The sequence below is a fragment of the Athene noctua genome, chromosome 3 (assembly GCF_965140245.1).
Source record: "Athene noctua chromosome 3, bAthNoc1.hap1.1, whole genome shotgun sequence".
In the NCBI taxonomy this organism is placed as follows: domain Eukaryota; kingdom Metazoa; phylum Chordata; class Aves; order Strigiformes; family Strigidae; genus Athene; species Athene noctua.
The window spans coordinates 16,494,105-16,521,816 of record NC_134039.1 but is presented as its reverse complement, the minus strand read 5'-3'; the positions used below and the strand labels follow the sequence as shown (position 1 = coordinate 16,521,816).

At 41.4% G+C, this 27,712-nt stretch overlaps 1 protein-coding gene across 6 annotated transcripts in view; it reads right to left on the bottom strand.

Annotated features, from left to right (window-relative positions):
• Positions 1-27,712, bottom strand: part of TMTC1 (transmembrane O-mannosyltransferase targeting cadherins 1) — a 146,069-nt gene that overhangs the window by 65,658 nt on the left and 52,699 nt on the right. For 5 of the 6 annotated variants that reach the window (XM_074902093.1, XM_074902094.1, XM_074902097.1 and 2 more), the window contains 3 exons: positions 24,076-24,157; positions 22,977-23,080; positions 10,259-10,448 (listed from right to left, as the gene is read on the bottom strand). In XM_074902093.1, the coding sequence (XP_074758194.1) occupies positions 10,259-10,448; positions 22,977-23,080; positions 24,076-24,157 (376 nt within the window). The remainder of the gene's footprint in view (positions 1-10,258; positions 10,449-22,976; positions 23,081-24,075; positions 24,158-27,712) is intronic. The other variant, XM_074902096.1, reaches the window with a different exon arrangement.

Below are 27,712 nucleotides of genomic sequence, written 5' to 3'. Positions count from 1 at the left end.
TTGACACCTTGGTGCTGCAGCTGGGTTCTGCCCAGGAGGAGAGCTTGGGGAGAGCCCCTGGGCAGGAGGAGCACATGGGGTTGATGGTCATCTGAAACTCATCTCTGGCCATTAATGAGATGGCCTCTGGCACAAGCAATTCCTAAATCACTGGCTGCCTGTAGTTTGGAATTTATACAGGAGGAAAAAGTTACTCTATTTACAACCAGATGTTGTTTCTCACTTCCTTAAACAGTTTCTAATGACTGATTAGATACTTGGCAAAACCAGCCTTTGCCCTGACTATTCTTCCATCCTAGCCTTGCAAGAACTGGAGGCACAGCAGATATATCTGTCCCTGCCTTCCCAGAAAGGGCTAACTTTTGCTCACCTAGGCAGCTCAGAGAAAACAGAAAAAAGGACAGGAGTGCACACGATGTGTTGGAAGAATTGTGTGTACCAACAGGTGATAACGTAGACAGATAAAAGCTAAAAACCAAGTCTCATAAGACACCATATTCTCCTTTATCTTCTTCCTGCTCAAAATTTAGTTAGCTGATTCCCCTTCCCCTGGAGGAGCTGGTAGATTTATAAATGAACAAACAAGCAGGAAGGAATGGTGCCAGAACCTCAGGGACTGGTACTCTAGGGCTGCAGGAACAGAGGGCAACAGGAACTTCCATCCCACACAAGCCACAAGAGATGCCCTCCACATGTTTTTTATTCAAAAAAACTAACCTGTAGCTTGTTACACTTTTCATAGGAAAAAAAAAAAAAAGAAATATTGGGACCATTTATTTGGTTTAACTACTCTGGTCATATGAGCCCACTCAAGAGATAGCTGAGGTAAGGTGGCAGAACCAGCATCTTCCAGGTGCCAGGAACAGTAGCAAAAGCTTTTAAAGAGTAGTAGGCAATTTTGTTTGTCTTCATTTTTACTTAAAATAAAAAAATCTAGGACTAGAAATTATAGATCATTATATTCCTTTCCTCTTAAAGGTAGTGCTTTCTTCTGGAAATATAAAATTTACCTTCCTACCTGTCACAGAGGTCTCTGGGGAAAAAAAAAAAAAGCACCTTTGAATTAACCCTAGAATGATTCCTTTTATTAGAGACAAGCCAACCTCAAATCAAAAGAGGGTTCCTTGTAACAGATAATCTGGTGGGGGTTTTCAAATTCACATCTACCTCTAATTACTATTAGGCCTTCATTATACTGTATGTAACCAAAGAAGAAGAAAAAAGAACAAAAAACCCAACAAACCAAACTAAAAACCGATAAAGAAGAATTTTTTTTAACCTGCTACTTTTCATAAACCTGTCAAAGAACTAAAGAACACCACTACTTCTCCCAAAGATAAGGAAAAAAATTGCCACACTATCTCAAATTAGCAAAGAATCACTCCAAGGACAAAAACTATCAACACAGCAATGAATCTCAAAAATTACTTCTTTGGCAATTTGGGGGAAATGGAAGAAAGTTTTAAGTTTACAACTGAAAGAGATCTCCCCATATTACATACAAGACATATTCCTGAGCCACAAATAACTATTTGCTGACTACTATTAAATCACAAGTCTTCTACAGGCCAGAACCCACAAAGTACAAGCACAGGAGGTATGCAGATTACTTTGACAGATCTGTCAAACTCTGGGCTTGCTTAAGACCACTGTAAATTCCCTATTTTTCCCATTGTGAAAGCATCATCTGAGGTGCCAGATCCATTTAGTCTCACACTGTGATGGCAGAACTTCTGTTCATATCCCCCAGCACCTCCAAAGGCTGGGAAGTGTAGCTGCGAGAACAACCTTCCTCCCAGCTGGACAAGGTTACACCTTGAGGAAGACAGCAGCTGGGCAAACAAATCCAAGCAGATTCCATTCTGTTCTACCTTGGAATGTTTCCAAAGGTGTTTATACATGTTTTCCTGTTTGATGGGAAGGTGGCAATCAAATGGGTCTAATATCTTCCTCTAACATTTTATTTTAAGAATGAGGCAAGTGTCACCTCTCCACCATTCAGAAACAACAGCTCCATGGAGTAAAGACTTCCTTCCTACCAAAAGCATAAATCACCCTCTGCCCGCAAGCTCTGGATGGTCCATTACAGCCAGTGAGATGTTATGCTTGGAACATCTGACTGCAAGTGCAGAAAAGTTGGTATCCAGGAAAGTTGGTAGTGCATGGCTGTAAAAAAGCAATGATTGCTATTATACATTTTGAAATGCTTGCAGGCCTAGGAGGTAAGTCCATTATCCACCAAAAGAGGCACAGAGATTCAAAGAAGCTACATGACTGTCTGTAGACCACTGACAGAGGATTTACACTTCTTCCATTTATTCCTAACATCCATTTGTAAAAACCCTTAATGCAGGCTGCACACAAACTTAATTCATGTATTCCTGTTGTAGCAGTCACTCATGAAGCCACAGGCAGCTCAGCAAAATGACTCCTCGCTGGCCTGCACCAAAACACTGGCAGCATCTCACCTGGCAAGAGGTCAGGATCTGCAAACATCTACTCTTGCACTTTCCATTTATACAGTATTAAAGATAAAAGGGATGGTGTAGAAGCATGTCAAATTCACTCTGCATTCATGCATAAGGTAATAAAAAGCAAACTTGAGCTAATCAGGAATCAACCCTAGGGATTCATTCCTTCACAGGAGGAAAAAAAAAAATTGTTGATGGAAAGCTTGCAGAAGCAAGTAAGTACTGAGTACTCCCAAGTCCCACCTCACTGACGCTGGCACAGACAGATCATGGCAGAGCTGTACCACACTCCATGTACCATCAGCATGGTCTCCTTTAGGTCACCAGCAGAAATCAGGATAGGACACATACCTCTATCTTCTGTGGCCAAACAGGAGGGCACTGTGGAGCTGTGGCTGTTTTGCTCTGTTGCCTGTGCTACAGCTTCCCAGCAAATGATGCCAAAAGTCAGGTGTCAACACACGGTCTGAAAAACTCAGTTTTTCAGGTAAGGAAAAGCTAACTGCCCAGCTTCAAATCTGGCTCAGACACCCATCTTAATCAGTTTGCTCCTACAAAAAGAGCCACAAATTCTGTGATCTCTACAGTTTATCACAAGTTTTATTCTTTCATCTCATTAAAAAAAAAAAATAAAAAAAAAAAATATCAGCATCTTCAGTAGTGCCAGCTGCTTGAATGCCAGGCTTAGCAACAAACCGTCTTCCTAGAAATAACTATTTTCCTTGCTGATCATCTATTTCTGATAAAGTCATCCAGTTACTACTGCCTAGAATTAAGCAGATTCTATACTCACAGATAGTCAAAAGCCATGGAGATTTCCAATGCTATTTTGACCATCACTGCTGACTGCTTATTGACTACCTGACACGTTGACTGTATTTCAAGCATTCAGCAACAATGCAAACTGCTTTCCAGTTCACCAGCAGCAGCACCTATCCAGGATACAGGCAAACATACCCCAGTCAGAAACTGAACCAAAACCCTTAAAAGTATCCTTGGCTTCCTAACCCAGGATTATCTGAAGAGAAATCCTTGGCACCTATCTCAGATCAGCCTAAAGAGATCATTCACTTTCCGTTTCTAGAAGGAAGCAAGTCCTGGTCTGTACCACTAGGTAAAACAGCCTATTTTTCAGAAATGCTGAAAGTGCCTAAGAACTTTGGTACATCAATGGGAACTATGGACACTCAACAGCTCTGGAAATCAGCCTTTCCATTATGGAATAAAAGCAGAAAGTAGTCCTTTCCCAATCCCATAACCCACAGCAGGGCACAGAAGTATATTCTACCAATATTTTACTTTTTATTCTAATATCTTTAAAGTAAAATTTTGATATCTACTACTTTCTTTTTCCCTGTAGACCTCAGCTATCCATTCATTCAGCTGTGTGTTTATGGTCTTTCTTACCCAGGTTTCTAAAATTCCCTGAAGATATAAACTAATTTTCCCAATCCTTAATCTCTGCAACCTTTAATTCCACTTGACAAGCCGATTTGAGCGGATGCAGGAGCACACATGTCTTTGAAAGAGAAATGGAACATTCCAAAAGGAAATAGGAAAGTCAACAAATTGCTCCAAGAATTAGAATAATGCTTTTGACCTTGTGGTTGTTTTCCCCTCTTCCCTTTCATTCTGTGACTGCAGGCTGCTTCATTACATGGGAAAAAAAAAGACAAAAGGAAAAATAAAAAATAAAATGGTAACATTTGAGCACAGGCACACTGCTTGCAGTACATAAAAGCATGATCTTTGGAAAAGCAACTCTGTTCATGGTGAGTTTGCTCTTAAGAGGTAACATGGAACAAGAGGATTCCAACAAAAATCACACAATAGTTTGGCACCCTAATATTAACTAAGACCAGGTAGCCACAATGAGCTATGCAATGCTTGGTCCGCATTCCACCTACCCTCTCCTACTCACCCCTCCTATTGTGCCACTCCAGAACTTTTCCGCTCTAAGTGGGTCTTAAAATATTAACTCAAATCAGAAGAAAATGGTAGAAACAAAAATAATTTCTTTGAAAATATAATTCAGTGTTGATGTGCTGAAAATGGCAGAACAACCTGCTCCTATGAAAGTTACCTACCTAGCATGACAAACTCCTGCAGGAGTTAAGATCCCGTTTGGTGAGACGCTGACTATCTTCATGGTGAGCCAAATCAGAACTACTTCAGCTACAGTTGTATTTACTGAGAGCACCACAGTCCAAACCTGTTATTTCAGACATCTACCAAGAAAAAAAAAAAAAAATCTGATGCAAGAGGTATTTTGATAGTTCTTGTATTTGCTTTTTCAATTCAGAATGGCAATCATGTACAGACTGAGGAAGGTTTCTTCTTTCTCTTGAGCCTGTCAGCTGGCACAGCAAGCACCCTGGAAAGGCTTTCATGTTTCTTCCAACCTCACCAGGGACCCACAGCAGATCCGCTTGCGGCACTCTACACAGCAGAAACACGGCCAGTGAGGCATGCAGGGCGCCCGCAAAGGGCTGCCCCCCTTCCTCCAGCTTTCACTAAACAGTCTTTCTGGCTTATTACTCTCTCCCTGCAGCAAACATTAACAGAAACAGCACAGAAAAACCTTGCTGCTAAGGATTAAGAGCATCAGTCCTGACCTCCTCTCTATGTGGAAGGAATTCAAGTGGGCCCTCAGGAAAATGAAAGCAGGACTTATTTTAAATGGACCTTTTATGAAAATGACTGTGGTTTCCAGCTTGTCAGATAAATAGCCTTATTCACCTTGCTGTGCCTTTGAAGCAGGTATTGTTCTGGAAGTGTTGTGGCATGTGATTTTTGCTAGGCATACTTTCTAACTGTGCTGATACTACTGTAGAATATTATAATAGGCAATTGTTCCCCAGAAAGGTCCATAAGATGTGATTTATTAATGAAATGCCAAACCTGGGAAACAAGGCAAAGGTCTCAGAAGTGCAGGGTAAAGTAAACAGCATGACAGAATACACATAAAGAGTGCTAGCAAAAACAACAGAAGCATGCACACAAAGAGAAGACGCAAATGCATTTCTCTCCTTGATGCTATTAAACATTGTCAGATAAGAAATATAATCTTTGAGTGACGGAGGAATATGCTTAGATGATATTCATGCATATAAACCACCAGATAAATGGCAATACGATGCCAATTACAGCACAAATTGAAGTCATAATAATTTGGTATAAAATGCCTTGACTTGGCTAAGAAGCAGTATGCAGAGAAATAGAAGAGGCAGCAGTACCTTAAAATTAGACCTGAAGTAAAAAACAACCAACTGTAACATATGAAACAAAAGGATAATAATGTATCTCAGTTGCATGCTATGAATATAACCTGAAATCCATCACAATTTCCCATACCACATGTAGCCATGTCACACACAGCAGCAAAGCATGTCTTGAAAAAGATATATCCTAGAGGACACAAAAGGGGTTTTTAAAATTGGTGTGAAACATAAATAGCACTCCCTCCTCAGACATGAGCAAACTGTTGCACATCATTACATGTTCCTGACAAACAAGTAGAAGGTGCTGTGGACCACCATAAGGTACCTTCATAGCATTGGTCATGGGTATTAATGCAGGAAGAGGGCCAAGCAGTATGAAGTGCAATAAATTCCCCCAGACTGGTCAGGTACAAAAGCTACTGTTTCAAATTAGTTTTCCAGATTACCTTGCTCTCATTTAACCCACTGCACACACATGAGTTTTTCCACCATCAACCCTCCATGTATCAGGTACCACACAGGAAGTGGAATCTGATCCATGATATGCTGTGTACATACCTTCCCAGACACAACTACAGGACAAGCTGCATTTTAATCCCACCGCTAATTAAGCGACATTTGCAAGAGCATGCCCAGCCTTTGTCACATCCCTGGCACGCTACTCAAAGCCCAGACTGGGTGAGGAAGTTCCCCGCAAAGAGCTGAGCAGAACCTGGGGATTCCAAGACCTGACGATGACTCCTGGTGCCTTGGCTGAAACAGCAAGAGAGGCCAATTTGCAGAGCATGCTGGACATCTGTGTGGTGAAAAAAATCAAGTCTCAAAAGGTTTCAAAATGCTGCTTAACAATGGACTGCAACTTTGCCACATTAGTCACTATGAAAAAATCTTGGCCAGAGATGACAGCAAGGTCCTTTACACCCACAGTGGTAGGGGTGCCAAGGAGCAGGTCTTTTATTTACTCCCATCAGGCCTCCTGAAAACAGACATTAATTGTCATGTGTGATAGGGATGGCTCTAGCAAGAGATGAGCATGGCTGTGCACCTAAACACTGTGCAGAGCAACAAGTCGTTCTTGGAGAGCTGCTCACAGGGTGCTATTTGGCCAATAAGCAAGAGGGGTTAGCACCAGGCACACGAGACAACCCAGTGAACGAAAGTTATAGACAAGGAATTAACGAAGTAATTTTTCAAGTGACTTCTTCAATGTGCAAGGAGAACAGCAGCGAAAGTGCATGAGGAGGGAGGCTTGTCTCTCCAAACAATAATAGAGATTTGCCTTCTCTGTTTCTGCAGTTTTCAGCATAAAAACCCCATCTAGTAACAGACATATTCCAAGCAAAGCACAGTTTATTCTCCTTCTAAGGTTTAACAACGTTCACAAAATGAAATGGAATAAGAAACCTTCATGCCTTAGATGTCCTTTATCAGCACTGCACATACTTGCCAACAGGGTTATTACCCTAATCAAACACGTCAGCAACAAATTAGCCCTGTTTAAAATTCAATGGCACCAAAGGCAGAAATCCAATACATGCATTCTCTAATTACAGTCCATGTAATATATTCTGAGTCTCTTGTGAGCTTGTTTTGTGGATGCACATGCATCACCTCTTGCCACTGAAAATCAGTTCAATGTTCACTGCACAAACGTCTACACTTGTGCCAAAATAATTTCTAACATTTGCATTCTCCATGCCACAGAAAGTGTTAGTGTCAATGAGAATGCCTATGAGGTTCTGTCCTCTCATACCCCTGCACACCTACACACTCAAATGAAAGGCATACAAACTACATGCCTGTTCACTCTAAAACTATTCCTTAGAAAATCGCAAGCCACTGCTTCCAGCTTAGACTTTGCAATGAAAATAGGAGAGAAAAATGGCTGCTAAGAGAGTTTTGTGTGTTTGTTTCAAAAAGAAAGCAGAACACTTAAACTTTATGATACATGAAAAAAATCAACTGATGCATCTCATGCTGCCTACAAGCTGCAAAATACTGAGAAACAGCTCGTCTGGGGCTTGACTGAAGCATGGTCCTTCTTGGGGGGAGCAATGTCATATGAAAAGCTACTGCTGTTGCATTTGGAAAGAAGCTTTCTTAAGAACCTAATATAATGAATTGTGCCTGCAGTTCATGTGCCCTGAACTTTTCTCTCCTCACTGTAGAAGACGTTCCTGAGAGTATCTGAAGCCAAACAGGATAATTTATTTCCAGGAAATATGTCTCTTCCTACTGTTTGCTTTCCTCAATAATTCATACTACTCAGCACGACACAATCGTCTTCATATTACTTAATGGCAGTATCACAACTGAGACTCAAAAAAAAAAAAAGTTTCAGAAATTTAGAATTTCCTGAAAAGCAGAATACTTCAGCTACCTCTAATTATACCTAGGGCTGGGGGAAGCATGTCCAAGCTGACCTCCAGAAACCCTTGTTCCATGTTCACAGTGGGTTTGCTGGGATGCTGTGAGCAGAGAGTGGTTAGAGCACTTTGTCAAGATGGTTCTGGTTTTACTTAGGTTAGATGCAAAAGCAGACCACTTCAGATCCAATTTATACCATGTTTGGGGTTATCAAGGATAAACACAAATGAATCTACAAGATTAATTTCAAAGCATCCAATAAGTAAATGCCTGAAGAGTCAAATTCATGTTTCTTAATGCAACATTAACAGTGGTTAAGAATAAAGCAGTGAACTTATTCTCACAAAAAATTAGAAGATGCAGTTTCAAATCAAACAGTATTCATAAATCCACATTGAATTGTTTTGCCTTTAAGAAAAAAAACAGAAGGAATAAAAACATTATAAAATCTAGGCATTTAATGCACAAAGTGTTTTGAAATATTTTGTTTTGCAATTTGACAGAAGACAAGCAATTCAATTGCCCAAAGGAATCTTTCTGGATTATTGTTTTACCCAGAATAAAATAATACAAATTGTCTTTGGATAATCCTGAAAGATTTTTTTTCCCAGCAAACCAACAACATTTATCTTACACAGTACCATTTTCAACAACAGGAGAAGAAATGAAAAGCAACCAAAACTTCAAAGAACACAGGATGTTTCAGAAGTGTTCACTCCTGGGCTAGTAAGAATTTTATCATTAACTTCCCTGGGAACAGGATTAGGTCTAATAGAAACACTTCTGAGTATCTCTAGCAGTAAGTAATAAAAGCAGGAGGAATGTACAACCTGCAGGTAGAACTAGTGAATACCTAATAGGGTATTTTCCCATATTTCCCATACAGCATCTCTAAATGTATAATCTAAATTAATGACAGCAGTCTGGTTCATTTCTGTCTCTTATCAGGAACACAGGGAAGACTGCCAGGGTAGACTGAAGGATGTACATGACCTGCACGTTTTAGCATAACAGGTATTAAAAACCTGTCACTCTCCTACAGTGCTTTCCAGTGATACATATGTTTAAGGAAGAGAAACTTTTGTATTATTTCAAAAATTATTACTGTGTTGGTTTAGGCCCTGCCGGGACCAGAGACCACGTTGCTGTTGTCATCCTGCCCACCCACCCCCCCGGACACAAGTAGGGCACAAACCCCAAGTTGAGATAAGAAGAAATTTAATACAACAGTGTAATAAGCAATCTGAACAACAACAGTAGCAATGATAACAAACAGTAATAACAGTGAACAAGACAAAAGATATACAGAGAAATACCGCAATGGATACAGACATCCCCGTGCTCCCCGCGACTAAAGCCACAAAGAAAAGGAGTTCCCGGCCGGACCTGACATCAGCATGGTATGAATAACCCGGCTGGAGATCCCTTCCCCCTCTCTCTCTGCTGGGGAAACTTAACCCTATCCTAGCTGAACCAGGACAATTACCAGCACCTTTCCTAAAGAAGCTTCCACAACACAACTGAGGAGGAAAAGCTTGTAACTCCCTATGAGCAGCAAAAAACCCTCTTTCATGTAAGTGCATATCTTATCTCCAATAAGTCTAGTACAACCTCACTTTCATTTCTGCAATATGATTAATGGTGGACCTGAAATGCTGAAATGTGAAGCATGGCTTACCAACTATCTTATTTACACTAAATAACCATTTTCAGATCATTTCAGATTCCCCACATTCCATTACTCTGCTGATGGGACATTGTCTCATCAAGTTGTATCCTGTGTTCAGGTTTTAGAAGCATAGCAAAGGTACAAATACAATAATTGATTTTATTTTCAAAGGGCCCTGCAGATGACAGTTTCCAGTCCTGTTTGAAGCAAGTGTCAAAGAGTCTAATGATTATGGGAGAGGCAGAGACACTTAACAGCTTCAGTGGGGTTTGGATCATTAACAGTAATTGAATGCAGGACCCCAGGCCAAGTTTTGCCCTCAAATAAGACCAATTAGAGACTGAGACATTCAACTAATGGGACATTTTCACCTGTTAAGATTGCCTACATTAGTTATGTAGGGGCATGTTTTTTTCACCTCAATCCAATGCATTTGAGAGGAAAACTTGTGCTCACTGACCATTTCACCTGAAGATTAGGAAACAAAAGATTTTAAACAAAATGTTGTATTGCGTGTCTTTTGGTATTACCTTGAATGCAGCTATGCAGTGTAGGCTGAGCAACGTCATCACCAGCACCAGGAACACTGTAGCTAAGTTTCTTGCATCCCAGATGGACTCGATCAAAGGGATGCTGCCGACCTGCCAGTCATAGCACAGGGTGATCGGTGCCAGCAGAAGCCATGCATTAAAGGCCAGAAGGTAGGAATAAGTCAGAAACCTGCAAAAGAAAACAGGTAATGTAATACATGGAACGACTGCCAACACGTGAAACACTGGCAAGTACTACATACTCTATGGGAGGAATTAAAAAAATCCTCAAACCAAAAAACTGCACTCATAGGCAAAACCATACCTCTGTCAATAAAGAGATGCTAACACAGATGAGAGTCACTCAATAGGTCATTTAAGGAAATAACATGAGATCAATATGGTTTCTACGTACTAGCCTTTGGAAAACTAAGAGATCTTCATCCCCCACTTGAATGTTAGATTTTTGAAGTGACTTTCTACCAGTTTCAATAATAAATGAATAATGACTAAGCAGGTACATACATTTATTGAACTGTTACACAGTTCACTGCATCACGCCTGCAATACACCATATCCCACTAGCTGTTTCAAGTTAGAATTCAGGATTTCTCCTATGTGCAGAATATTCAGCAATTAAAGTCAGACCTCTCTGTCTTTTCTCTTTGCATCCTGGCATAGAGAGAAAATACAGAAGAAAGGAGGCACAGAGTGATTGTTGGCTGATCCCATCACAGCTTATTAGGTCTGGGGACAGCTTGAATGAGATGTGCCACAGAAGCAATGGCAAAGTAGGGAGTCTTTCAAATTGTTGTAATCTTCATTAATTGGTATTCTCAATAGATAGGAAATCAATGGGGAATAGAAATGGGGAAGGTGCTGCCCTCTGCAAAGTATGCAGGGCTTTCAAAAGACTGAACAAGAACAGCATGTTTGTGACTGGGCTAAAAAAACCCAAGAAAAAATAAAAAGAAAACAAGAAAAGAAAAAAAAAATAATTCTCCAGACTTTTGCTGTTTGGCACCTACTTGCCCAAAAAGGCATTCCCCTCAAACCGCATTTACAAAAGTTCAAACACTTTTGTATGCAAGAGGCTGCAGATTATTCCAGCAATCATGAAGTCAACCAAGCAAAACTGCGACAGCCTTACAACAGACAAACCTTTCCTTGGCTCGCAAATGGAAAAATCCACATTGTACACAGCCCCAAAGATGGCAAATACTCAAAGAGAAATGAAATTATATTCTATCCTGCATAGGATTTCTTCCATCTGAGCCTGCTTTGACTGTTGTTATCACACCCAGTTGCCATGGTACCTTAGCAGGTTTATTAAAATGGTAACAAAGGATGCCCGAGAGATGTCAAGCCATGTAAGCAGAGGATTGTTTCACTCGCCACTTACAAACATGCTTCTGAGGTCAAAATGCAGCCCCTTACAACAGCACTTACAACATTATATTATATTTGTTATAATGTTGTAACGTTTGTTTGCAGTCGGGTGTTGGGCCAAGACACAGCGATGAAACAGGCCTAAATTTTTGTGAAAACATTTTTAAATAACCACAAACATTTAGGATATCAGTTTCTCTTCTCATCTGAAAAACAAATGTCTCCAGCAGCACAGCGACCCAAAAGCAGGGAGGCTTACACTGCTGGATTCATGTTTCATTGTAAACAGTGGAAAAGGCACATTCTCATTTCCCCACATATCTAAGTTACCAATTCTGATGGAAATGGAATATTCCCACATTTTTAAGGTTTTCAGCCATTTGGTATATTTCTCTTCCAACCCCCCATTTTCCTTCCCTTTCCCACTCTGCAGTAGTAAACAAGGCGAAAAGTAAGAGAAAATCCATCTTCTCTCTTAACCAAGGCAGCGATTAAAAAGCCAGTTTCTATTTAAGAAAGCATCCCTCAAACATTCTGATTGTTCACTATTTCTAAAGAAACAAATACGTCTTTTCTAGCAAAAAAAGATTTATTTTCTAGCAAAAGATGTGTTTGTATTAACAAACACATCTTTTTCCAAACCAATCTTTTCTGGCCCACATTACAGAGAAACACAGCAATACAAAATCTGGTGGAGCTTAATCACGCCAAGGTGCTCGCTTGTGATGTGTAGCCTGGCACCACCTCTGCTCAACCACAATACAAAACAGACTTCTGTATCAGCCTCAATACAACATCAGCTCAGGAAAGGTTGCCAGCATGTATTTACAGCTACTTATTTAAAAGCCAAACTGAGATCCATTTCTAGCTTTACTTTTAAAAGAAAAAGCATGTTCATTTATGTCAATCTGAGTAACGTTGTGGCATACGATATTGTTACATGTGTGTATATTAGACAGGATTTTCAGAAGCACTGAGATAGTTTTGCATTTGATGCTTCAGGAGAGCCCAGTTTTTAGAGGGAGTGTCTTTTTATGCCCTGGCATATTAACATTTTCAATAAGCATCACAATATTCATGAAAGCTTGGATGCAAACCACAACACATATCAAAAACCTTCCCCTACTTACTCAGACTGGGCTGTTGGGTAGGAAGGAATGAGATGACATTTGGGATCTTTGCAAACTGCAGCATTGAATTCAAAGCGGACTAGTTGCTTTTCTGCATCTTCACTGATAAGGCAGGAGCTGATAAATTGTTACGCAGCACAGAACAGATAAACACAGATTGCTGCCATAATAAATTGAGTCAGTTTATCAAATTTTAAGAGGAATTCAGGGTAACCATATTAGTGTGCATTAATGCATTTCTGACGGAAGGTTAGGACAAACTGCTGTTGAAGATGAGAAGACATGATCCAAGACATGCACGGATTGGGAGAGGTTTGTAAACAAGTCTCTCTTTCCATGTTCTTGTGGTGTTTCCTTCTTCCTTGGGAGCCACATGCACAACTTGTTGCCAGAGGCAGGACCCAGAGGAGATGAACAATCACTCTGTTCCATTACAGCAATAATTAGTGTCTTAAAAACACTGCCAACAGCACTAGACTATTTTAAAGCCTGTGACAGTCATTACCATCTATTCATGGTTAACTGGTTTGCTTCTCCAGACACTCTACTGGAGAACCCTTGGCCATGCCTCTCATTATCAAGCCTGAAGACGCTCACTGAACGTGCATGTGCCATCAGCAGGTACAGAAGCAAGAACCAGGAGAGCGCTGCCTGATTTTAGGAGGCATTTGAAGCTGCAAGAAAGCCTTGAAGGAGCTCTGATCCAGACAAAAGTTTGGATGCGCTCTCAGCATTGGTATCGTCTCCTTGAATGTGATGGATGGCTGTATAAAATAAAACACTACAAACTATTGCTATTCTAGGTGGTAGACACAGAAAAATAACAGGATGCTAATAATAGTTACTGACAATTCAGTGCTGGTTTTTATTATACTTATGGCTCTGAAAAGCATGTAATATTCTTCTACATCCGTATGGCTCTTATATCACAAGACTAACCAGAGAAAAAGCTAAACGCAGGAGAAACTTTGGAAGAACCCTCTCAAAGCTTACACCTCAAGGAAATAATTTGCAAATTTTGCAAATACTCGAAGATTCATGGAATCATTCCAGGAGCTAATTACATCTCAGCATCCTACCTGCAAAGGGCAACAAAAGTATTTTCTTTTAATTACTTAAGTGAATTACATTTTAAGTTAATGATCTTTTGTATATTGCTGTTCATGTCTGCTGAAATTCCAAGTCAGAAAAATCCCTGCCTGTATCATGTCCCACTTTGTCAGTTAATCCCAGGCAAGACTGGTGAGGTGATCGGAAGAATCTGCCTCTTAAATGGTAATCAGTTTTCCCCCAGGTTGGGTAACAGCATTCACATTACAGCAGAGATTTTTTTTTTTTTTAATTTGCAAATTTAATATGGAAATTGAAATTTCAACAGGTATTCAAGTGTTTCTTTTCACTTCTCAGCATCTCTGGCATGTTCAGAAAAACACAGCTCCTCCTGCAGGTAGCAGGTGTTGTCATGGCAATCTAGTTTGTTTAGTTTTAAATTTTTTAGTTTAAATGTACTGTTGCACGCTTTGAGACAAATACAGGATGACTCATATCTAGAACCTGTTGCAGAAAACAACTGTCTAAACTGATTGCTTCTACTGCAAAAATGAAAGTAAAGGGTACTACTTTCATTTCAAATCCACAAACAATACGACAGGAAAATACTTGAGGGATTGTCTATTACCCTTTGCTGTAATAGAGACTAATGAGCTTGGAAAAGCCATAGCCTCAGCTCTGCTGAACCCAGGCAAGCAAAGTGCATGATGATTGTGAGACAGCTAAGAAAATACAAGTTTTATAGAAATTTATAAGGAGTTTCATTTGCTTTCTGATTTTGGAGCATTTTAGGCCTTTTTTCCCTGGCTCCCGGGTACTGATACAGATTTATTTCCAAAGCTGTGCTACACAAGTGATCACAAGACTCAGACTGTGCCTCACCAAAGCTGCATACTAAAGCAGGGGCCAGGGACTCTATTCTTTCTAGGTGCCTGCAGTGGTACAGCCTACAGCCTCCTCAGTTCTGGGACAACTCATCCCTGACAACCAACCTTAACGCCAAAGACCCAGCAGGGTATCCACCTGCAAGGGCAAGATCCTGCTGGACTAGTTATTTTAGTAAGGCAAAGGCAAAATATTCTTCTGGATGGGAAAAAAATTGACCTATCTGGAAGATGTGATAATAGTGCACTTCACTGGTATTTGGAAAGAGAAGGGGGTGTAGGAAGAAGCAGGGGGATCTGAAACAGAGGCAGGAAGATAAGTCGCTGCCGTTTCAGAAGTCACAGACCTTGTTAATGCTCTTCCTAGAGGATGACCTCCACACTGCCAGGGACCCAGAGAAGTTTTGGTTCACTGTAAGGGAGAGAAATGCTCCTTTATCATGGAAAAGAGCTTCTCACTTGCATTAACAGCTGAACTGATTTCAGCTCAAGGGTCTCTTCATCCTCTGCAAAGCCCTAAAACCAAGTGTGTTTGACAAGCTGCTTCACAATAATGTCCTCCTAGGACACATGTGGCTGCAATTATAACCAGGTGGTGGTATTTGAGGATATTGTCTTAAAATTGTATATATTTGTGCTTCCCCTGGGGAGCTACCAGTCCAGTCATACCTTCCCACATGAGTTTATTTTCCTGCTCTGTATATTGTCAGCCTAAACATTTTCTTTTCACAGCCTTAGAAGAAAAAAAAAAATATAAATCACACTGTCTATCCAGGACATTCAGTGACAGTGGGGTAAGACCACACCAAAAAGCAACAGACTAATTCCAATTTAACATCCAAATGTGAGTATCAGCTAGACAGAAAATGCTTGTAACTAGAAAAACTGCCTGTGTATTCCCTTTCATGAAAACTTCTGCATCTAGGGGAAAAGAACTGCCAGTCAGTAGAGGAAAGGAGTAGGCAAGACAAAGATACAGATAAACAGACAGCTGCAGCTTGATGAATAGCAAGGTAACTTCTCTGGAAGGTGGGTTTGTGTGCGCCAGGGGCACAGGGGGAAAGGCAGACTATGTTGTCCTCTATAGCTTCATAGCCTGAAAAGCTTTGATCTGGTGAATGGTTCGTTCTCAGTTGTTTCAACTCTGTGGCTAAGAATCTGAAAAATATCAAATTTTTGAAGAGTAAAGAATTTTAAAGAGCCTGTGAATTTCCAGTGAAACCTGAGCCCACTGTCACAGTCTCAATGCTGGAAAACCTGGGATTGATCTTGTACTGTTTTCCCTCTGCAGACCCGCATGTGCTGTGGGTGAGAATGTGCCTTGTGATCAAACATGATCCTCAGCTCGCCACAGACAGCAGCACACTCCAGAAGTCATGCAGCCAAAAACTCCCATCCACTGGTGGGCAGCTGCTTCAGAAGAGGCTCACTGAGGCAGCTGGGATGGAGGGTCCTCTGGACAGCCAGTGAGATACTGGTGGCTGATCCTCAGGAAATTAAAAAACAGACCTCATAAACCCACTGTGATAACGTTTCTGGAAATGGTCCATTGCACCTCAGAGCATTACCTATCCCACACTGGCAGGAGCCAAAGGGATGTCCTGGACATGCTGCTTTGAATTGGAGACTGGCCATGGTCTAGCCCTCCTGCATGGAAATATTTTGAAAAGCAAAATGCATTGCCTATAGGAGTCAATGGTGTCTGCTTTGGCTGCACCCCCTCCACTCCATATGCAGCAAGCTTTTGGCAGGGAAGTCTTGTTGTGTAACCAGCGTTTGCAGCATGCACCATGACCCAATAAAATGCCTATCAGCCTTATTTCCAGAGAAGCACTGCCTACCTGGGTTTGTACATTAAATCAAGAAAACTTAACTGAGATGCTGAAATCTTTCACATGGCTCAGGGAAAGCAGGTTCCTCTGGGAACCTGCTACTGTAGGATGGCATTTGCTTTGTAGCACCATCTTCTAGACAGGCTTCCCCTCGACCTCCAGCCCCCTTGGAATAAAGAATAGATTTTACACTTCATATATGGACTGTCTGTCCCCTGGGTGGTCATGACAGCAATTCTGATCAAAACTGTTGTTCTACCTTTGGTCTAGAAGTGAGCCCTGAAGGTGCCCACAGGGCTTACACATAGGGCTGAAGTTAAGCACCTTTGAGCACATGACAGAAAGCACTGACAAAATAGGCAGAACTTTCCACTCAGAAAACATGTGCAAGCCTGGCTAATTACGAACCGATACACCACAGAGGTCTGTTTTAACGCCAGTTTCTAGCCTCAGGTTCACAAAAATCCCATACCTGAGTAGTTGCTGCACTTGACACATCTATTGCCTTGGCAGAACTGGCTGGCACAGAGACCCACTTCTCCAGCACAGGTCTGCTGTGTGCCTCTCAGTAGTTCATTCCCTTTGAAGTTACAACCGGGATGATTAAGTGCATTGTTTGGAAAACAGTCACAAATCTCTGTGAAAAGGAATATGTGCCAGTTTGTATGTATAAGCATTTCTTCAGCTTTCTGCGGCACTGAATTCTCATTTACTTGATTGAAACAGCAAAGAAATACAGAAAGCCAGCTTGCAGGGAGAGCAGTTCAGCCACAGGACAATGTTTTCTCAAGGCAGTCTTAGTAGAAATGCATTAACTATTTAATGCAACACCACAAATAAGGATGCTTCATGCCCAGAGTGATCAGCCAAGGGAGATCACAGGCCAACTGCCAGCAGAAATTAATATAGCTTGATGCCTAAAGATATGGTTTAGAAAAACATACCTTCTTAGTTTGAATTTACTGGTAGGATTTAATCTGTTTCACACACCTTGAGACATGCTGTACAATGAACTTTTCCCTTGTCTTACTATGGTGTTAGTAATACAATCTGTTTATCCAGAGGCCTCCTACTTCTTTCCCCTCAAGAATGGCAGAAGAAAGAAACATTGTGCAAAACGTCTGAAGCATGACAGCCCATTGCTCAATGCCCTGCTAACACTCCGGCTGCACTTCAGTACACTGTTTACCTAAAGCTGGGTAGCTCTTGAAACCTTTCTAATTGCATTCTTCCTCAATTTTCATCTAATACAAACAAGAATGTTTTAACAGAGGTTTGGGACTGGGTTTTCTATTGCAACAGCTTACCCATAGCATATTTTGGGATGGTAAGTCACAATGACTGGAAATTTGTGTTCTTTAAGGTAGATCACTGGAGAAGGTACATCCTTTCTGCAGCATACAACAGTCTGTATGGACATGCTGTAATGTCAGCGCTGACAAATAGTAGGATTCCCAACACCTCCATTTCTGCCTCCGCTGAGAAAAAGAATGAATGATGGACAGATTCCATCTTCTCAGATCACCCATGCCAAGCAACACACTGAAGGACATGGAAATGTGGCTTTCATTTACGTCACTAAGTTTTAAGGTATTTGGGAATATTAGAAAAAACAGTCTCTTTCAGGGACTGAAGCATTCATATGCTGACTTCCAAAGCATTTATTTGTGTCCCATTCACTTGTAATTTTAAGGACAGTAATTTAGTGAATACACTGAACAGATTATTTTTTTCTTTTTAAAGACTGAAAAACTGTCACTATTTCAGCATATTTCATCTTCCAATGGTTAAATAAATCATTATCTGTTTACTTTAATTTATGCGTTTGTGTCATGCAAGATTGGAGACAGGTTACACAGAACATACAGCCATGTTCTTAGGCCAGACTGGTCCATACCTTTAAAGGTCTGTCCAGACCAGGATCCTCTCTCCAGCAGCGACCAAAAATTAATGCCAAGGAAAGCATAGAAGAATATAAATTTCTTCCAGTTTCTAGATAGCATGACGTCCCTGAGTTGGATGTAGTTTCTGCATATTTAGTAGCCTGGATTTCTTTTTTTAACTTGGCAAATCTCTCTTTGAGCCTGCATAAACTTTCAGCACACCCACAGCATCCTGCAGGAAGGAACTCCCCAGCTCAACTACTTGTTGCAAGCCACCTCCTTGTCTTCCTTTGTACTGTCTCCTCTTAGATTCATTTAATACACCTTAATATGGTCCCGTCCTCCACACAATCATAGATACATAGACCTCTTACACCCTCAGTCATCATAAATTTACACTACAAACAGCATAAGGGCTGACAAAAATCTGACCTCATTACTCAATACTTTTTCAAACCCATAATTTACGCCTACCCCTAATCTTAGAAACACTCCAATAACCCTTGCCAGCCTTGGGACAAACCATGCCTGTACAGCTCACCAAGAAACCTTGCAAGAGTTAACAGTACTCCTCTGGGTTCATTCTATGTCAGCCAAGACCCCAACTCCAGATCTAATTTTATGCATTTCACAAAGACCGCCACACATTTCCAGACTACTGTTTTTATTCCACTTGTCATCAGCCTTCCTCCTAGCCCCCCAGAGTTGGACAAGTCTTACAGTAACTTCCAACTGTTGAAAACCGTAACATTTACCCTGGCAAGACATGCACAATAACCACATTTCTAGCTCAGTGCAAATAAAGATGACTGCTTACAAACAGAAACTCCCATTTGTGCCCAGCATGATCTTCAGAGAGTTACAAAACAACTTGTCTGCTGCCTGAGCACTAACCCTTGCTTCAGCCATAGTTAAGGTGTTTAGTAACCACCTCAAGATCACCACCCAACACTGGCCTTTCTTTTAGTTTTGTGGGGCTTCTCCCTTCTGGTCTTGACATGTAACTTAGCTTTTCCAGTCCCTTCCTCCCAATTCAACCCAAATTGCAGATCCTGCCTTTAATTCAGTGCTGTGACCTAATTACTGCCTTCAAAATCTTGTTAAAAGTTTCTCACAACAACTCTTCATATGCTGCTGTTGTAGGTGTCCACAGTCAAGGAACAGACACTGCTTAGCAGCTTCTCTGAGCCTGGGTCATAACCACACTGGGTATCCACCAGTTGGGCAAGCAACCATACACACCAGCACCTACTTGGATGTTGAATATCCTCAAGTCTTGATGTCCTAGACCCTAACCTAATGTCACCCCTAACACTGGGGCCAACAAGTTGTATCACCTCCAAATTCACCCTCAAGCAATTTACTCAACTAACACCACTTCTATCCTGTGGAAGTACCAGGCTTTAAAAATATTATCTCTTCAGCCTCCCTCTTCCTAGCACCTAAGCTGAACACCAGCCCTGTACCTCAGTCTATAGTCTTCCCGCTGGCCAGACACACAGATCTTCCTGGAAACTAGGCCAACATCACTCAACCTCAGTGGCTCCATATGACATCCCAGTCCTGCACTCCTGATCACTGGCACAATGTCAGTTCTGCAGCAACAGCTTCAGCTCCGACCATGGTAAGATAAAGTCTCAGGTGAGAGTTAACAGTTTGAGTCTGAAAGAGGAGGTGAGAAAGGAGAAGGTTTGTTGCCAAGATAAGGGTTGTAGTCAGCGAGTGCACCATGGCTGTCAGTTCAGAGAGTCACCAGGTCTCTATCTACCTTGCAGGACTAACCACTCACACATTCCGCAAAAATTTGCCACCCCTGCTGTCCAGAAACTTACCCTAAGGTATCAACAACATTGACCAGTTACTCTTCCCACAGCTCCATGAGGCTGGCAAGATACAACACAAAAAAAACCAGCTCTCATTTTCCATTTCTTGTTTGTAGGTGGACCCCACAGATCTTAACATGAAGACTACTGTCAGCAGTGCAGCTGAGCCTACAGGTAGCTCTGAGGCAGTCAGAGGGTCACTGATTATTTTGAAGTGAAGGGTTAGGGTCTGGGTTCAGGAAAGAAGGTGTTGCTGAGCAAGCCTAACGTGCTAACAGGTGGATCCTGCAGGCTTAGGGTGGTGTGTGGGATCAGGATAGGCAGGTTTTGGCCTCTTTCAGGTTGTTTGGTTGCAATTTCAAGGCAGAGGTCAGCTTAAGGTTTGAGTTTAGAGAAACAAGAAACACAGAGAAGAATTTATAGACATACTCTGCAGGTACCTCACATCTAAGATGAAGGCTTATGCCAGGAGACTAGGGTTAAGTCAACAGAAGCTCATGACCCAGCTTTTATCTGGATCATACAGTATCCAGAGCATGGGGACAGGAACTGTCCTATCTGTGATAGGTCAGCAACAAGATCCACGACAGGTAGAGTTGCAGGTACTGAACTGCAGCAACACATTGTCAGTGCCCTGATGAGCCTCACCTGACCCCACACCTGATGCTCTTTGCTCTAGGAGCCCCCATTTCAGCTCAGCCATGTCTCCTGGATGGGCCTTGGATCTGTGCTGTAGGTAGCTTGTCTCCTGGATGGCCCAACCCAGACACATGTTCTTTCTTATCCTTACTCCTGCCTCCCACCCTTTCTCCTGGATGGACTTTGGGCCAATGTTCCAACCTTGTTTCCAGTCCCATCTGCTGACTGGACTCTGACCAGGATTCATCAACAAACCTACTTCCCAGCTTCTGTTGTCATGACCTGTGCCTGAGCATCAACCATGAGAGGCTGGTTCTAGATCAGCACAGAAGGAACTGACAAACTATATTTAACTCTGTGTATTAGAAAGCCACGTAACGGCTGGCATCTGGGCTTGCCAAAAGGATGGGTTTTCTGGATGGAAGATACAAGCTGCTGGGTAAATTGGCTAAAGTGAGGATTAAGATCAAGCTCAGCAGAAGTGGATGAACTGGGATAACTACAGGCTTTTAGAATCCCTCCAGAACAGTAACACTGGCAAGAGTTTCCTTAATTAGGTTTGGAGCAGGTAGGTGTTGCTGGACTGCAGGTGAAGCCAGGGATGCTGCTAGGGCCAGGGAGGACCTCAGCCAGCAGCACTCTCACTTGTCTTTCATAAGGCTGTTAATAAAATCCACAGTGCCAGTGGTAAAAATAGCCACTGTTTTATACCCCAAGAATGACTTAGCTTTTGAGTTTAAAAAACCTTCCCCTGTCATTACAAGATGTAAAGAGACAAACACATGAAAGACATTTGCAGCACAGAGTATGTAACTGGAATCAGGCCAGGATCATTTATGACGTGACCCCCATCTCAGCATAAACATATCAAAAAGGGACAGCAGCAAATCCTTCATGCTGTGCCGCACAGAGTCTGGTAGTAATGACTCTGCCAGAAATGCTGCGAACAGATCAGAGCTTTCCAAATCAGACAACGTGTTTCCTGGAAGCACTTTCAGTCTTGATGGTAATATGAGCTGTTGTCACATTGTCATAAAGGTCTCCCAAATGAGATCCAGTTTGATCCTTCAGCAGATGTTGACTAAGGAAGGATTGGTTGATCTTAATCTGTGTCTCATCTGCAATTCCACTGCTGGAATGAGGAGTCAGCAAGGCCAGAAAGGGACAGAGAGGAGGACTCCTATTTTCATTTGAGACATCAGGAAATTCCTCCAGAAGCCTCCAAAGTGTTTTTCCTCAATTCAATTGCTAACCAGAGCAAACACTTATGCACATGGCCCTGTCTTAAGAGGAAATCAACTTCCTACAACCTTCTCAGAGCATTGGTCTGGTCAGGTCTGGAGGGAAGAGCTAAGTCACAGCTGCCACTTCCTTGCTGCTCTGGCCCAGCAGAGCCAGACGGATGTGGTGTCAGCCCACCTAACCACACACCAGGTCCCAGGCAAGGTAAACCCAAACTTTTTACCGAACTTAAGCATTTCTGTATCTTTTTTTTTTTTTTAAAAAAAAAAAAAAGTGGTAAAATAGCAAAAACCCATTAACACAAATTTCAGGTTCATTGTTTCTAATTAATCTATGGCAGTCCATCCTATGCTTAGCCAGAGTTGTGCAGTACTCTGTGCCACTGGGGTCCCGCCTTCCACCTTCACTGATCAGCCACTGATATTCTGCCAACAGAAATGGTCATCCCCTTTTTATACAAACTTCAGCTGAAGCTGAAACTCTGAATGCTTGCATCCCATACCTCAGGAGCAGACAGTTTTGAGGTTTAGGATTAGGTTTCAGTCATTGGGCTTTCCGGTCCTGTGCTCAGGCACTTTAACTATATTCTTTGGGCTTTGCATAAAAATAAGCCAACATTTTTCAGTAAGAAAGCATCTATAACACAGCTCTACAGGACCTGGAGCATGCTTTAGGGTTCAAATAATGGTGGTTGCTTTCTATTCTGGACAGAGCAATAAGGTGTAGTGATTAAGTTAAGACAACAAAACAAGTCTCATCTGCCATCTGTAAAACATTTGAGTGCAGGGAAAAAATAACATCAAGACTACACTTTTGAAAACTTTTGTTTGATTAGCAGCATTGTACCTCGTCAGTAAATAAGGTGAGAATGAAGCTGGATTGTCCTGCTCCGAAAACATCGGCATGGATCCTCCCATTATCCAGAGGCGGAAATACAACACAAGAATCACCTTCAAAGAAGAGGAGCTCGGTTAGCAATGCACTACTAAGAAGAAACAAGGCCTCCAGCAAATGTTTTGTTGTGATAGGTCTCCATGCTCTGCTCTGTGCCTAGAAGCGAGTAGCTCAACAGTTTAGGCAAAATTCAGTTTTGCCACGCTATGCAGGGTGACAAATGTGCAAACCCTCAGCACAGACAGCATGCTATGTTGTTGTGTTCCTCCCATTTTTTATTTGTGCATTTCTGACAGCAACTGGCATATCTTAGCTACCCATGACAAAGGCGGCATTTCGAAGGACAAATCTGAGCTGTGTCTCAGACTGCAGAGTTTTGCTATTGATCTCTACCTGAATACAGAGGGGAAAAACATGGCTGATGTCTTCAAAGCTATTATCATTCACTCATGCTGGCACAGGTGTAAGGACAAGCTCCATGGATGTTTCTCATGCTATGTAATCCTAATCCCTGTAAGGACTTCTGTGCTCTGGCACCCCTCCACCTTTTTGGGAACCACTTGTCAATGGACAAGCAAGTGGATCTGGCTCCTAGAGCAGCACAGGGAGTTGCACACCCAGCACACCCCCATGGAGGGGCTTGTTTTCTTCCCTGCAACATGCCAAGTCCTGCTTGGAGTGCAACAAGCAGAAGGCATTTGCAGGCAGAGTTTTTCTGGTGACCCTTACCGAGCCCTGCACTGAAACTAACAGCATGCGACTGAGAAATCAGCCCAGCACTAGAGTCCCCCTGTATTTATGGCAGGAAATACTTGCAGATGATTACACAGTTGTAAGGGCAATCGCTATAAATTAAAATAACATTTGAACTGAAAACACAGCAGTAGTCTTGTCTCTGCCCAGCTGAAGTTTTCTAGACTATTTTCCAAGACTAACTTTGCATTAAAATCTACCATCAAAGCTTTCCAAGTCTTTTGGGATACCACCATGCAACGTTCAGTCTTGTCACATACAAAGAAATAAATACATGCTCAAGTCCATTTGTACTTACGTAGCTTATCACCAAGGCAGCTCTCTTCAAAAAAGGCCTCGCAGTATATAAGAAGTTCTGGTTGTTATTTGCAGTCAGGTAGCTGAAATATAAGAGAACAAATATCTGTTGAAGTACTTTGAAAAATGAGTTATTGTTTCAAACCAGAAAAAAGCTGTACATTGTTTTAACCACCCTAAACTAATGGGCAGTAATAATGACAGCACTCTTACTCTTCAAAGCTCTTTCCACATGACTTAAATAAAATATTGAGACCACTTCAAATAATACACACTATAATACATTGCAGTTTCCCCATCAAAATCTGGTTTTGGTTTGTTGTGTTTTTGTTTTGTTTTTTTTAATTCATCAATTAACTCCTTAATCCTCAGAAAACCCCCATGTGTGTCTCACTAAGATTGCTGTCTTCAGACTCCCAGAAGACTATACCGAGACACATTTTTAAAAGGTCACCCACACAGAGAAGTTCAATTTTAGGCCATGATTAAAATGCAAAAAGTCCTTGTTCCCAGCTCTCTGCTCCGTCTCTAGAGATGGGAATAACAGTCTAGTAGAACTGAACTTATTTTAAATTTTTTTTTTTTTGAAGTGTATTCTGCATGCTTAAGTTTCATTACAAGTCTGCTGACAAAGTCTTATGATAATTAACTACACAAGAGACAAACACACAGGTGGCTTACTGTTGTAGGAGTGTTCATAAAAACCTTCCTGTTTCTCAATGAGTAAAATTAAACTGTATCTGGAGCCAAAACGGCACATTTGTTTTAATATAGAGCAGAAGCACTTGCCAAATTCTAAGGCGCTTTCTTAATATAACAAACAGTGCCATACATATGACATTAATTCAATGATAATTCCATTTCTATTGAACCTTACAGAGACTTCATTATTGTAATAAAGTGATGAGAAACAAAAGAAATACAGAAGAGACAACAGGAATATTTTAAGCATACAGAATCTAGAAAACCATTTTAAAAATGACAAAGAATTTTAAGAAATTATTAATATCAAGTAAACAAAATAAATTCAGACATAGAATCTTTGCAGGTTCCTCTGTGTAACATACAATCAGTATCAGGGTACTCTATTTAAATGATTTACAAAAACTGCAGCATGAATCACAACACCTGCACGCAAGTTACCCTTCCAAGCATGAAAGCATCATACTTGTTTCTCCCAGGACATCTAGCGTACAAAAAGCATCTTATTTTCTGTCCAAATTCCTCAAGACAGTCTATCATCTGAATGCTTCCACCCTTCAAGTCTTCAAAAAAACAAGATTGCAGCAATTCCTAATGTTGTCAAGAGTCTGTAATATCTGACTTTTTGTTCAAATTTTCTACAATAGAAGTTTGCAAGCCTGGTCACCATGGCAAGATGGAGAAAAGATTACATTGCAGACAAAAGCACCATAGGCAAAGCCAGCAAGAAACAGAGGCAGCATTTAACAAGAAGTACATCTGGGTGCTCTCTACAAAATAACAGCTTTTCAGAAAACTTTCCCTAAGTCTCGTACCTAAAACCTAGGAACCAAACCATACATTGAAAAGCAAGCTGGATGACTTTCAGTCTTTGGTGTCTACTTATTTACAAATGTTGACATTTAAGCACCAAATCTGACTTAAATGTCAGACTAGTCTTCAAGGTCTGAACTCTGAAAAGCACAAAGTTTTTTGAGCTCCCACTGATTTTAATCAGGCTCCAGCAAGTACGAGTGAGATGAAACTAAGCCTTCAGCTTTCTCTCTCCATGAAAGGTCAGGTTGGCCTTCAAGTGTTCACCATGGCCCTGCTCCAAAGCCCACCGGAGCCAAAAGGAAAGACTCTCAGTGACTTTAATAGCATTTGGATCAAACCCCAGTCTTTTGTTCCCTATAGGAACCTTTTATGAAACTCAACCCCCTCATGACTTGCAGTGGGAACAGAAGTGTTGGGTTGCATCTTGTTTATATTTTTATGAGTGGAGGGAGGAGAGCCTTCCATTAATCACACTGCCCGACCCTCTTCAAGAACCTGTTTTCACTTGCTTGTAGTTTTAACTAACTGCAACACTTTGGGCAGAAATTTTCCATTACAAATATTTGCTTTAGGTGGAATTATTCTGGGAAAAGATCAGCCAGAACAGTTCAGCTTTTTCTCCAAGACTTCAGTTAGAGACAGAAGAGCGCTTTTATCAGTGTCAAGAAGCCTGCCAACTTGATTCTTGAAAAACTGCACTACCTTCCACCAGTGACCTAAAACTAGTGGCCATATGTTTACCACCCTCCAGAACAGCCACACGTGGTCAGTCAAGCTACAAGTTTGGGGGGCAGCACCTGCAGGGAGGTGGGGACATGCAGACCCCACTGCTTTGCTATGCTCGGTGAGGATCTGGCTAACAGATCAAGTTTGCATCGAAGATGTTCCAGCTGGAACAACTGCTAGGGATAACACACCGTTTGTGAAGGTAGCAAGAAGGGTAAACTTCATTTTAGGTTGCTGAGGCTCAGGAAAGTGCGCCTGTGCTTCAGGGCCTTGCAAACACTGATCTAGGTCTAGAGACTACAAGAGAGCACAGAGGAACTCTCATTATTACCATCTCTCTGTTTCCTCTCAAGCCTGGCCTGAGGAGAAAATTAAAGCCAGAAAATGAACGTAAAAGGAAGGCAGTAGTTGCTCTTTTACCCTTGGCAGTAGAGTGCAGGAATGCTTACTCTTTAAACATCTTGATTTTGACTTCTTTTTTCTGCCTATGAATAACTAAAACACTGTCTACATCTCGCACTTTTCTTGTAGCAAGCATAACACCATGCAAGCTACCAAACACAGCTCCAAGGCATGAGTTTATCTGCTAGTCAAAGTTAATTTGAAGTGCTTCACCAAATTGCAGGGTAGCTCTGGCCACTGCAGAGCAGGCCTTTTGAAAGCATTTCAGAAAATCTTGACAGGCTGCTCAGTTTATGTTGTGGAGCAATAATATCTCCAGGATGACCAACTGCAAACCACCACTCTGTGCTAGAGAGCAGATGTGCAGCAAGCAAGAAGGAACCAGAATGAAAGCAATGGGTAACTGGGAATGGGTGAAACGAGAGTTCAGAGGGTCCTGAGCTTTCTGATCCTTCCTCCAAACATTTTTGCTACCTTGCAGCTTCAGTTACAAAATGTTTCTTTCCACAATGGTTTCATTAAGCAGCAAAACTTTTCCATTTTGAGAAAGCTGCTATCTTGAAGTCTCTCTGAAAACCATGAAAGATAACATGGTTCACTGCTTGATAATCCAGCTGTCCGCCCATCAGATCAACCTGTGGAAGTGGCATAAATGTATGGGATATGCTCAATGCATCAAAGCTTTACAAGAACCATGTGATTTTCCAGAGTACCTTATTGAGGCTACTACTTGTTTCAGGGAAGGTAACTAGTAAAACATCTCATGTCTGGTGCAGGCGAAGAACTATACACAGTTTACACATTAAAATCACATTAACTGGGACCTGGATGAGGAAGTTTGCTACATGTCCATGACACACAGAATGCTACTGCATTTTACATGTAAAATTGCAGCTTGAGAACACATCTAAAGTTACATTGAATTTTGCTCAGACAATCTTAAGATCAGCCAAAGCCCTTTATTTTGTCTTTAGCTAGGACAATCAAAGAAA